Source organism: Microtus ochrogaster, chromosome X (assembly GCF_000317375.1).
Source record: "Microtus ochrogaster isolate Prairie Vole_2 chromosome X, MicOch1.0, whole genome shotgun sequence".
NCBI classification, from domain to species: domain Eukaryota; kingdom Metazoa; phylum Chordata; class Mammalia; order Rodentia; family Cricetidae; genus Microtus; species Microtus ochrogaster.
In genome coordinates, this window is record NC_022026.1 from 23625753 (window position 1) to 23638616 (window position 12864).

At 45.4% G+C, this 12864-nt stretch overlaps 1 protein-coding gene across 6 annotated transcripts in view; it reads right to left on the bottom strand.

Moving 5' to 3' along the window:
• The window catches only part of Eda (ectodysplasin A), a 387371-nt gene that overhangs the window by 5481 nt on the left and 369026 nt on the right, over positions 1-12864 (bottom strand). For 2 of the 6 annotated variants that reach the window (XM_005358616.2, XM_026784939.1), the window contains exons 3-7: positions 11219-11242; positions 5975-6154; positions 4472-4506; positions 3518-3569; positions 387-511 (exon numbers count right to left, since the gene is read on the bottom strand). In XM_005358616.2, the coding sequence (XP_005358673.1) occupies positions 387-511; positions 3518-3569; positions 4472-4506; positions 5975-6154; positions 11219-11242 (416 nt within the window). Of the gene's footprint in view, positions 1-380; positions 512-3517; positions 3570-4471; positions 4507-5974; positions 6155-11218; positions 11243-12864 lie in introns of all 6 variants that reach the window. The other 4 variants (XM_005358618.2, XM_005358617.2, XM_005358619.2 and 1 more) reach the window with 4 other exon arrangements.

Consider the following 12864-nt stretch of genomic DNA (forward strand, 5'->3'; position numbering starts at 1 on the left):
AGTGCTGTGGGGAGGGGTCTCGGCAGCTCTGGGGCTTAGTTTCAAAAACTCAGAGCAAGGATGGGTCTGTCTGTGGAACCAAACAACTCAGAGGGGAAACCAGGGCCAGGGGCCCTACAAGAGGGAGTCAGACAGCAGGGTGTGGGAGCGGTCTCTTTACAGTTTTTCAGTCATATTTTGCTAGGGAAAAAAATGAAACAGGTTCCCTTGGTCTTTCCTCCCGTCAGCTCCCTCCCAGTGTGGAATCCACCACCCCTTCCGCCAGCAAAGCAGGAAGTTAGCCATTGGATGGTCTTGGCTTGCTCCACAGTGCCCCTAGGTGGCCTGCACCAGATCTGCACCCTGGATATAAGAAGAGTTAGGCCTAAGACCGTACTCACTTCTACCTGACTATAGATGAAGTAGGTGCCGTCCACCAGTACCTCCAGCTCCCCGCTGCGGGGATGTAGCTTAAACACCTTGGGGTTCATAGTGATGCGAGACCAGTCATTGAGCACTCCACCTGAAAGATCTCAGTATGAGAGAAGGGCAGTCACTCAGTACATGTCAAGATAATCTGGGCAACAGAAACAAATAAATACCAAGCAGTACCACTCCCCCATTCCCTGCCAACCCTATCTAGCCCTGGTGACCATAAGTTTCAAGGGCCATGCTTTAAGAAGAACATTTGGAGGCAGGAGAGGTGTACTGTTTGTAAAGTGGCTTCTAGGCCTGCCTTAGGACCTCTGGATCTGCACACCCGTCTTTATCCTTGCATTCTCGACCTTTTCATCAGCAAGGCTCTTTATCTTCTAGCTGGACTCCGAGGTGGTGATGGTGCAAGAGGAGAGTAAGCACAGAACCAGATTTTCTTTGTTGTTATGGTGACTGCACAGGCAAAATCCAGACACTGAGTGGCAGGCTAAGTCTTAGTATTCAATTTCACTTCCCTAGCAGTATCACCAGAATTCCTCTCTTGTCTCAGAGGTTCGTGTCTTTTTACCTTCTTAATAGATTCTTCTCAATGGCTCCTCCACCACCCACTCCTTTCTGGGAAGCCTCTCGAGGGCACCAGGAAACCACTTAATCAAATGATCCATCTGTCTGGAGCACTACCTAGTGGTAGTTGGGTATTGGGGTGATCACTCACATTCCAAGGCAGCTAGGGATAGTAACCACTAGTAACCAGGCCCTGGAGGTGAGGGGGAACTTCACGATACTCGGGGATAACTTGCCAGGTTGCCGTGGACCAGCTAGGAGGATATGGGAAGGTGCCTAGGAGATGAGGCACCCTTGGCAAAGCATCTTTTCATATCCGTAACTCAGTTGGGGACCCAAGCATGGGAGGATAGAGGAATATTTCTCTTTCCATCCTGCACATAGAAAGATTTTCCTTCCAACCACAAGAGGAGGCAACCTAAGCTCACAGGGGTTTTTTCTTTCAGCCATTTGTTCTTCACACCAAAATACTATGATTTAAACATCCATCCTTGACCAGTCTCAGAAGGTCTGCCTCTCTGGAGTATGAGGGAAAAGGAGGCCATCTGGGTTAGCAGTAGGTTCCAGTTCCAGTATGTCTATGGACTTCTCTGTCTAGTAGCCTCTCACCACTGCCTTCCTCACTTCTGGCTGCCAGTGTAAACTATGACTTGGAATTAGCCCAGAGGGACTGGAAATTGTCTTGCTCTGTTATGATAGTGGGAGCAAAATGAGCGGCTTCTGCCACAGAATGAGCATTAAGGCCACCACTTAGATACCCAAACAAATCTGGTTCCTGTCTGACCATGTTCTTCCAGATGGATGGTGATTATGGTCACCAAGGACCCTGGTCCCACAGAGCTTGAGCCTCTGCAGGGCTCCTAGGGGTTTTCTCTTACTCTGCTCCTATTTGTACTGTGAGGCTATTAGGCTGGGGTGGTGGTTTGAATAGGAATGACCCCCATAGACTCCTGTGTTTGAATGCTTGGCCCATGCTGAGTGGCACTATTAGGAGATGTAGCCTTGTTGGAGTAGATGTGCCTTGTTGGAGAAAGTATGTCACTGCAGGGGTGGGCCTTGAGGTCTCATATGCTCAAGCTATGCCCAGTGTGGAAGACAGTCTCTTTCTGCTGCCTGTGGATCAAGATACAGAATTCTCAGCTCCTTCTCCAGCATCATGTCTACCTGTACACTGCCATGCTTCTCGCCATGATGATGATGGACTAAAACTCTGAAACAGTAAGCTAGCCCCAATTAAATGTTTTCCTTCATAAGAGTTGCTGTGGTCATGCATGGTGTCTCTTCACAGCAACAGACAGTCTAACTAAGGTAGCTGGGTATTCACGTGGCAGTCAAAGGAGGAGCTGAATCTGATGATTAGGGGAACTCAGCACAGACAGGTGAAGACTGACTGCACTCTTAGAAGCTGTCCTCATGTAGCAGGTTTTGTAGCCTTTATTTACTGTTTCCACTCACAGCCCCTCCCTTCCACGCCAAGCTCTGTAAGCATCTGGCATCTTGGCTGGCTTGTTGTTTCCCAAGACTCCTGGGGGTTCATGCATTTTAGGCTTTGGGCACCTTGGAGACTGGACATTATTTCAAAGCACTGTTCTTTAATGAATGTTCATGTCTCTTTGGGGGAAGAAAATGAACCTAATCACTCAGTGGCGTGTACACACACACACACATCACTGAAGTAGCACAGCACAGTGCCAAGAGTCAGCAAGCTGTGGTTTGGAATCTCATCTCCTAACTTAGCTACAAAATATCGGACCAGTTAATTAAGTTCTCTGAGCTTTCGTTTCTGTGTCTGTAAAAGAAAGGAGAATTGCAATACCACATCATAGGGTGGTTGTGAAGGTCAAATGAAACAAAAGACAAAACATTTGGGAATTGTAGGGTGCCTTGCAGACAGAAGGCGGCATGCTTCATTTCGGTATTCCTAGTCTCTCTGGGACTCTCTTTTCCCATCTCAAATGTGAAGGGATAACATGAAATCAGCATTTCTCAGCCCCACTGACATGTTTGCACTTTGGATAGACACTAGTGTCTCACATTTGCTAGAGACTAACATATCCCCTTCTCTGAGATAAACGCCCTTTCCACCCATTTTCTGTATAGAGCAATAAGACAAAATAATCTATTTAATATAGTTCTACATTCCTGAGTTTGCACTTGTGAAAATGCTTATATATATTCCGTGGTGACTCTGACATAACCATCATGACAACTTAGGTAGATGATGTCCCCAGTCCTATTCAGATCCTACATTAGTGGATTCTAAGTGCAATTTAGAGTCCGAGGATGCAGTCCAATGCTAGTGCACTTGGCTACCATTCACAAGGTCCAGGGTTTGCCCCCTTGCACTGCAAAAGCAAAACTAAACGCAATTTGGGTGCAGCAACTTGTCTTGGTGCAAGCAGTTACTTATGACAGCCAGTAGAGGGCACGATAGAGTAGGAAATGCCCTTCTGTGCCAAGGATACTCAGGGACTTGGGAGGAGCTAGGCTGGCTGATTATTAAACTCCTTGTAGGGAGAGAGACTACTTTGATTCTTACCATTCTTGACTTGAATTGCAGACCCTTGGCCCTGCAGATGCACCACAGCTGGCTGGGAGGATGAGAAGAAGAGAGTCAGTGTGGTGGCTGCTTGCTATGTCATGCAGTCCTGAACTGTTACCTCTGGCTTCTAGATCCCTTTGTGTCCCAATTCTGATCCCTTTCCTCTGTTTTGAGATATTAACAGCTGTATTTCTCAGGGAAAAATAGTAGTACTCTGAGCTCTACATGACCCTTCAGCCAAACACGATGCCTCGGAGCGTTATTTCCTCAACTGTAAAATGGGAATTAAAAAACTCTCTGTCTGGCCACTCTCACAAGGGCATCTGCAGTTCTAATAAGTTGCTGAATATAAAATTGCCCACAAAGCCATCAAGGACTGTACAACTGTATAGATTTATCACTGTGGCCAAATAACAGTAGTGAGGGTGGTTGCTGGGAGGAGACAAGGCCAGGCTAGGCAGTAGAACTTGCCAAAAGAGACAGATTGGGAGGCTCAAAGACTAGGAAGGAACCTCTCAGGCTATTAAAAGGGAAGCCCAGGCTGGCCGCAGCCTAGAGCTAGTTGGCTGCTTTTCAAGGACATATTAAACTTCTCAGCTCCAGAGTCCAGGCAGTCTGAGTGCCCTTCGGGTATCTGGGGTGGCTTGGAAGCCAGAGGCCTAGGTTACAGGCAGGTAATTTTTATAGACTACTGAACGTGGCTGTAGCGACCCTCCGTCACTCATGGAGTGAGTAGCATGGTCCAGGCAAGACTGTTCCCTTAGCTAAAGGCACATCTTTGGGGCAAAGCCTTTCAATTCAGACCTTGGCAGTGGCTGCCAGGGAAAACCTCGGAACCTCTAGGGCAACGGAACATAAAGCCTCATGGAATTTCATAGGGAGTAGACTCCAAGGTGACTCCAAGCCTGAGGCCATCCCTCCTCCCCAGAAAGACAGTGATCCCCAGCCAACCTGGTTTTCTCGAGTTCCAGTTTTATCAGCAGCACCTGCAAAATAGGACAGGGCAGTCAGTGCCGGGCTCTTTTCTCCCGCTCGCTCTCTCAGTTCTGCAGCCAGGGGCAGAACTAGGATTCCCATAGCCATCCCTGGAGGAATTTGCTTCTCCAGGCCCACAGCTGCAGGAAGTCACAGCACAACGTGGGCCTGTCAATGGGAGAGAGTATCCTCTCCTTCCTATTCTTGCCCCTGACCCTTATCCTCAGAGGGTCTACATCCCAGCAGCGAAGTTGGTCTCTAGCCAATACTGGCCCAAGACAAGTACCACTGTGCACCCACGGAGAACAAGAGGCTATGCTATGCCTGTCATTGTGTGTCCCCAAGACAATGGCACTTGCTTTTTTAGCCCTTTGTTCTTTTCTTACTGGCTTCACAAGGACCACTGTCATTTATAAAGATCTTGTTTCTTTACGTGTGTCTCTTAGACTCTAGGTCATAAACTCTATGAGACCAGGGACCACTTAGCAATATAGTTCTTTGTACACAGAAATTGCTCAATTAATATTTGTGGAATGATTGGATTAAAAAAAAAGCAACTTTATCTCTCGTGGCCATGGTAACACTGCTGAGCCCTGCTTGAATTGTAAGGGAAAGAATCCGAGTCCTGCGGCTGAAATTTTAGACCTGGAGAATTCAGCTGTAAGAGTCCATTTCTTCAAAAACCTAAGACACAGGATGGGAGCAGGAGAAGGAACTAACAACTAGCAGGAGTGCATGCGGGCTGCTTCCTGTCAACTCTAATTAGGCAGCCTCGCATCTGCAGCTGTACCTGTTGCGTGCCCTGCTGGGCTCCAGCAGAAAGACGCAAAGGGATGGGATGGCATTTGAATGAGCAGCACGGTATTTAAGGATGGAGTGTAGTGTGAGGAGTACTTGGCTCAGGGACAGAGTGGTCTTGGTGTCTGAGTTTGCTACAGCCACAGCCTGAGTGATTCATAAATTTCTACCCACGTGACTAGAAGTGGCTACTGTTCTCACGAATGGGAAAGGACTCTCAGAGTCTATGGGAAGAAACTGTAACAGGGTTACCATTTTGTCCAGTCCCCGACATTCCTCCTTACAAACTATTTCCATAAAACATCATGTGCCACTCCATGTTGAAAATCAGAATAGGCCAAATCTATAACTACAGGAACGCCAGTGAATGGCCAGGACCTCTCTCTCATACCTCTGTTTTTGGCTCATATGAGTTTATTGGCTCACTATATGGAAGTCTAGAGCCAAAGACAGAATGTGATGGAAGGGTTGGCATGGGGCAAGAACAGATGGCCTGTCTGGCACAGCTTGATCTCAACAAGAGTTAGAGCAGGCCAGGCCCTATCAGAGCTTGTTCAGTTTCCAGCTCTCCACTGTACTATGGATTTCTTACTGTACATCACCACTGTTTGAAGATCACCTGCTTCTGCTCTACAAAAGTACAGACAAGGTTTCTAAGGGGTGGGAGACAGGAGAACTCACCAGAAGGTCCTTGGAGGCCAGGGGGTCCTTGAGGACCAGGAGGGCCAGGAGGGCCAGGTGGTCCCATAACAGTTGTTCCTGGAATCCCAGGAATTCCTGGAATCCCTGGGGGTCCTTGGGGTCCTGGAGGTCCTGGAGGTCCTGGGGGGCCATTGGGCCCAGGGGGCCCTGCTTTCTTTCCTATAAGCACAGGATTCAGTGTTATATTTGGAGTTAGTTACTGTTAAAAATGTACTGTCACAAGTGGACCCTCAGGAGTTGTAGAGACTCCCAATGACACAAGGTCAGCCATCTAGGAGTCTTTGCTAAAGAGCTGAACATGTTTATACTCCTCTGTCTGACCCACATTTCAGGGAAGATTTGAGGACACAGAAATAAACAGCCCTTAAGGATCCCAGTGCAGTAGGAAAAGGTTATGAGATATTAGAAGTGCCACATTGATGAGAGGGACCAAATGCTAAAACAGGTCAGGCAAACTTCAAAAAGGAGGCTTTGATCTGGTCCGAAGGATGAGCACTATTAGGAAACCAGACTTAGTACCTTGACGGTTCTTTTTAGAATTTGACGAGTGTTGATAAGTGTGGGGCTTCATTTCATGAGCAGTTGGGTAGACCTGTGCTTGACCAAAAGATAATGGAAGTCTGACCCCACGAACACCGTCAGCTCCAGGAAGATTTGCCAGGAGTCAATTGTGCAGGGGTTGGGGGCAGGACAGGGGCAGCAGTGGCTGCAAAAGGGGAGGGAGAAGGCGGTTTGGAGATGAAGGTGGAGAGAGAGCGAGAGACCGAAGCTATCGAGAGACAACAGAGAAGAAGGAATAGCGGCAGAGACAGACCTGGTGAGGAGGCAGCAGGCTCTGCTTTCTCAGAGGACCTTTCTAAACTCTATTTTTAAGGATTCCTGGGAAAGGAATTTCTGCAGACTCTCTTGGTTTCATGTTCCAGTGTTTATCACCCCTCACGGCTCACTGTTAGGAAGTTCTTTGGTATATTGAACTGAAATCCCTCCTGTGGCCATTTGAACTTTCATTCTATTCTTTGTGTAGCCAGGAAAGAGTAGTTATCACCATATACATAAGACTCATATACTCAAAGATATTAGGTTACCTATCAACTTCCATCTTTGTAGGCAAAATAATCTACTTTCCCAGAGATGTTCATTAGAGGCTGTATTCTCAAATGCATTGTTTATCTGCTCTACCAATTCCTTCTCCTTTTCTCCTCACTGTCTTTCCAGAACAAACCTAGCCCTCCCATTTCATATGCTAGTCCTTCTACCATTTCTTCTAGGGCGCAGCCATGGGAAGTGAATCATAATTGCTCCTTCTATAGACTTGCTTTTGGTTTTGAGCAGACCCAGCAAACGGCTGTAGGTCGTTATGGTAGGTTTCTTTCTCTTCTTTCTATGCTCTTAGAATTCCAATGGAAGTCCTAGGATTGGAAATCTCTTACAGTTACCTTCCCCAAGACAGTTTCTTAGTTTCAAATATATATATTTACTTTCTGTCTTAGGGTCTCTACCGCTATGATAAAACACCATAACCAAAAGCAACTTGAGGAGGAAAGGTTTTTTTTTTTTTTCTTGTTTTTTGAGTCCTTTGAGGGAAGCCAAAGTAGCGACTCAAGGCAGGAACCTGGAGGCAGGAACTGAAGCACGGACCCCGGAGGAACACTGCTTACTGGCTTGCTCTGCAGGACTTGTTCAGACTGCTTTCTTCTACAACTCAGAACCACCTGGCCCAGGTGGTTCCACCCACCATGGGATGGGCCTGCCCACGCCAATCATTAATCAAGAATATGCCTCACACAGTTGCCTCTAGGCAATTTGATGGAGACATTTTCTCAACTGAGGCTCTGCTTCCCAAATAACTCGAGCTTGTGTGAAGTTGACAAAGAAACCAACCCCCCAAATCAACAAACAACAGCAACAACAACAAAATAACTACCAGGACACTTTTACTTTAAAAGTTTCTGACTGGTTCCAACTCTCAGACATTTTAGTCTGGAAAATTCTGTCATGATTTATCAGGTCCTCCTTTAAGAATAATGGTTCATGTCTAAAAAACCTCAAGTATTCAAGGATAGGCCTATAAAGAGACCAAGCATCCATGTCTAACCATACTCTTCTTCAGAGACGAAAGAGCAGTCCTGAGAATATTCCTTCAAGAAAGCCTTAAAGACATAGAGGACCCAAATATGGCATTTGCCCTGAGTTTTGCAGTTAAGATTGGATTTGCCCAGTTTCTATACATATTCAATTTAAGATGCTGAATAGGAAAACTATCTCCCTTTGGATTTGTGTAGCTTCCAAACTAGGCTTATTCGGCACCCAAATTGCAATTCTAGTTAGTGTAGTGGAAAGAACCCAGGATCTGGACACTGGAGACAAGAATGTCAGGCCCAGCCCTGCCACAGAGTCACGTTGACCCTTAGCATCTCCATCTGGGAAAGGAGGAGCTTGGCCTCAGTGCTCTGTCTCTATGAGACTGCGACTGCACAAGAAAGACTGACTATTGTCAGTTGGATGCGTGCTGTGCTTCTTCCTCCTTATTTTCTAATTGAGTAGGCATAGAAGTTGATGCACAGTGGGCTGTCCTGGGTTCCAGTATTTCTAGGCCTCGCAGAGATTTTCCAGCCAGAGGGTGTTCTGTGGGTAGCATAAGCTTTAGCTCCAAGAATGTGAGTCCCCTATAATTGCTTAATGTAATTTTAGAAGAATTCCATCCAGAGCCTCCTCCAGTCCAAGAAAATAACTGCTGCAGTATAAACAGAGAGTGATCACTTATGAAAATGTTAGAAGGCGTCAGAGAAAAAGTTCCCACTGGAATCTGCTTCTGCAGCTGGCCCTCTGCTTCCCTGCACTTGGACAAGGAAGCTCCTCATAGTTTCATTCCTATAGAAAGTTAGGACCAGAGAACAGTATGCAAAAAATTACCTCTGGATCAAGAGATTGAATTCCTTCTTTAGATTCCCTAACTTTGACAGAATACTTCATGATACAAAAGCTTAGAGACATTTGCACTGAGAAAGTCACCCTGTGTAGTCTTGGATGAAAGAACAATCACACCGTTTCAAAGCTAAGGTGCATCAAAGGGGCATTTCCCTAACCTTTCAGCTGAGCTCCAAATGCTGAAAGAGCAACGAATGGAAAGCAAGTGAGTAAAGGGAGGCTGGGGCTGGGGGCGGGAAAGAAAGGGTGCAATGGGAAGGGAGAGGGAGAGAGCTGCGGGAGCACAAGAATTCCATTAAAGGGTGAAAATTAAGTGAACAATTCAATTTACCTCTTCAAGTATGTGCCTGCTCACTGTGTCCAAGGAAATCCATATTAAATGGCTTCTAAATCACTTTTAAACAAAGTGGATGTTTAGGGCTTATGTGAATTTTCTTCCTAATAATGTTTCATACAATGCTAGGCAACGATGTGAGTTATAATTTCTATCTTGAAGAGATGCGATGAGTTAAGAACCAAATACTTGAAACTCAAATTTTCTTTTGTAAAAGACAGAACAGCCTAGCAGCTAACACTTGGGAACAAGCAGAAGGACTCCGTGCTCACTTCAGCTCCCTGGTGTTTACTTTGTTCAGGTCAGGTCTCAGAGAGCTGGGCAAATTTGCAGCCTTTTCTTTTCAGCAGGATGACACGATCGACATGACATGGAGCTAAGGGCACCTGAAGTGGGAGAGCACTCTAGTGCTCGAAGGGTTGCTCTGCTACCCCTGCAGCTAGCTGTTTCAGGCACTTGCAAATGCTCTAGAATGCTCCTTAAATCTAAACAGACAAAAATCACTTAAAGAGCCTTTTGACATTTAACTATTTTATTTTATGTGTTTTGCTGTGTGTGTGCGTGTGTGTGTGTGTGTGTGTGTGTGTGTAGACTGCATGCATGTCTGGTGCCTGAGGAAACCAGAAGAAGGCATTATAATAATCCTCTGGAACTGGAATTACAGAAAGTTGTGAGCCATCTTGCAGAAACTGGGGACCACACCCAAGTCCTCTCTTAACAGCTGAGCTACCTTACAGCCCTGGTAAAGAGTTGTAAGGTCCACAATCCAAGCTACTCGGGAGGCCTAGTCATGCAGATCACTAAGCTTAAGGTCAGCCTGGGCTACAGAGTGAGTTCAAGGCTAGCCTGAACAACTAAGTGAGATCATGTCTCTCTCAAAGAAAGTAAAAGAGGGCTAGTGATGTAGTCCAATAATAGAGCATCTGACCAGCACACCTAAAGCCTTGGGTTACACATTTCTAGTATTACACAGACAGGGAGAAAAAGAAGAATTTTTAAGGGGAAACTCGCTAGTTTTACATTATCCCTGTCTTCCTTTCATGTCAGAACCCAGAAACAAACAGGCGCATAAACTGATTTCATAGTTGGTTCTTTTAGTGCAAAGGAGTGGTTTTATTTGCCTAATCCCTACAACCTGATTTCACTTTGGATTCTCTTTTGCAGGCAGGCAAGCAAGCACTCCATGTGCCCCTGGCGACTTTCCTGTTAGGTGCAGTGGACTTAGGAAACCTAGGACAGCACAGTGAATCACTCCAGCTAGCGTCTATCTCCTTTATAAACATGAAAGGAACAGAGTGACACAGCAGCATAGAGTTTTTCTCTTTTTCTTCATCACAGAGAAAATGATATTGGATTCTCAAAGCAAGAGGTATCATCTTTGATCATATGGGAAATTGAATAAAAACAGCTTTTAGGCTAAGAACCAAAGTATTGATACCTTTCTATAGGTAGCGTTTCTTTTCTCTATAAGTGGCCTTAGGTCTTCATTAGTGCCTGATAACTGAGCTGACAGAGGAGGGAGAAAGGTAAAAAAAGAAAGCAGTGGACAGAGCAAGAAAGGAAATCAATATGAACTGGAAACAAAGATGCCAAAAGGAGCAAGAAGGAAGAACCAAAAAATAAGTGGTAGAGCTTTTGCCTAATGTTCTTAAGGCAAAGGCCCTAGGTTTGACCCCCAATGAAAGAGAAAGGGGAGGACACAAGGGACAAGTCATCATCGTCATCATTATCGTCGTCATCATCCAACAATGATAACTTGCATGTGTTGCTAGAGCCATTCTATCTTCCATGACTTGTTACTGAAAAACTAATTCTTGCTCTTTATAAAGTGCAACACTCAAATAAATGATTGAATAAAGCAATAGATAACCAATGTTTAAAGAAATTAATGCAAAATACTATCCCATTCACTTCTAATTAAAAAGACACAACAATGTAATAAAATCAGGAGCTCAACTTACCCTTTTTCTTGTTTTTAACAGGACCTATTAGAAATAGAAGATGGAAGATTAAGTTAGTAGAAATTTAAAAAATGGTTATTCTCTAGAAAGTCACTAAAGGGGACCCTCAAGGCACTACAAATTTAAGGGACCCTCATAGCCACGCACCAGGTTTTAGACAGGGTATCTATTACCCAACTATCAAGCTTCTCCCATCTGTTTGTTGGCTGTTGAGACCACAAAAATACATGGAGGATTTCTCCCTTAAGACGAACAACTTCCCACTTTAGTTGGGAGTGAGAGAAAGGGTATTCCTTCGTAGAGATGAAATGCCCAGAAACGCACAACTCAACAACCTCAGGACGGCATTCCACGAGCTCTGCAAGTCCTGAGGTTGCAGAGTCATGCATTCGGGGAAGCCGGAAGCCGTGACAGGACGTTTTGGAGGAGGAGACTAGGCGGGAAGAGGTGCTGTTCTCAGGGATGGAGCAGAGCAGCAGCAGCTTACCTTCCAGTCACTTCTTTGTTGTGACCGAATTGGTTAGTTATTGGAACAGAGCAACTGCAGTGCATTCCTGTGGGGGCCACACACTCTCCCACAGCAATTCACCATAACTTAATAGGTGCTTTAAAGGAAATGCCAACCGTTTCTTTGGCAGTGGAATCTGAAGTGTCTTCTTATGTATTGCTTTTAAGGAAAGCAGTTTAATCACTAGAGAGAACTCAAAAAACCAAAGATATTTTTAATTTAGTTAGGTGGTGTTAGGTAACAACCACTACCTAGAAAGATATAGTTTAGGTCTCAGTCACTTTTATTCATAGGGATTCAGGTTTTTTCTTTCTTCAGATGAATCTAAAGCTCTGTTCCAAACTGCCGCAGACCAAGACTGTGCAGCGCTAGCCTGCCATCGCTGTCCTTAGGAGCATTTCTATAGTCTACAGTTTACCGATCACGCTTCCCTCTGTTACCTAGCTTGATTCTTGTAACAAGTCTAGAATGATCTCCACCTATGAGATCAGGTTTCACAGGAAGCTATTAGAGTCTCTGACCTCTTTCTAACTGGATTTCCAGTGTGGCCTCAGAGCTGCGTATGTCCCTTAAAAAACCCAAAGTGTTTAGATTGCCCTCACAAAGAAATATAGCAGCAGGAACCATGTGAACTATGCGGAAGATGTTTCAGGTTCGGTAGAGCAGCTGAAGATCATGAATTTCTCTTTTCTTATCCTTCTTTTCCTCATGTCTTTCTCCTCCTAGTCCTTTGTCATCTTTGTGTTTTAGATTTCTGAGCTAGGGTTTAAATGTGTAGTCTAGGTTGGTCTTGAACTGCAATCTGCGTGCTTCAGTCTCCTGAGTGCTGGGACACAGGTATGAGCTATCCCTGGTTCCTTTATGTTGTTTTTCAAAACACTATTAAGCATTCCTGAGAATGTGCATACATGTTCTGACAGGGAAGCAAGGCTATGACTGAGTAAGGGACAACAACTTAACCTGAGAAGAGCCTTGTTCTTGAATAAGAAAGCTGTTTAAGGGGGGATTTACACAGAAGGGCTCAGCCTCACCAGTTAGCCACCCCAGTGGCCAGTCAGCCACTCCAGCCTCATAAGCAAGAGCCATGGGATGACAGCTGCTGCAGCTGCCCTGCCCTCATAGCCAAGGCGGCCTAGCC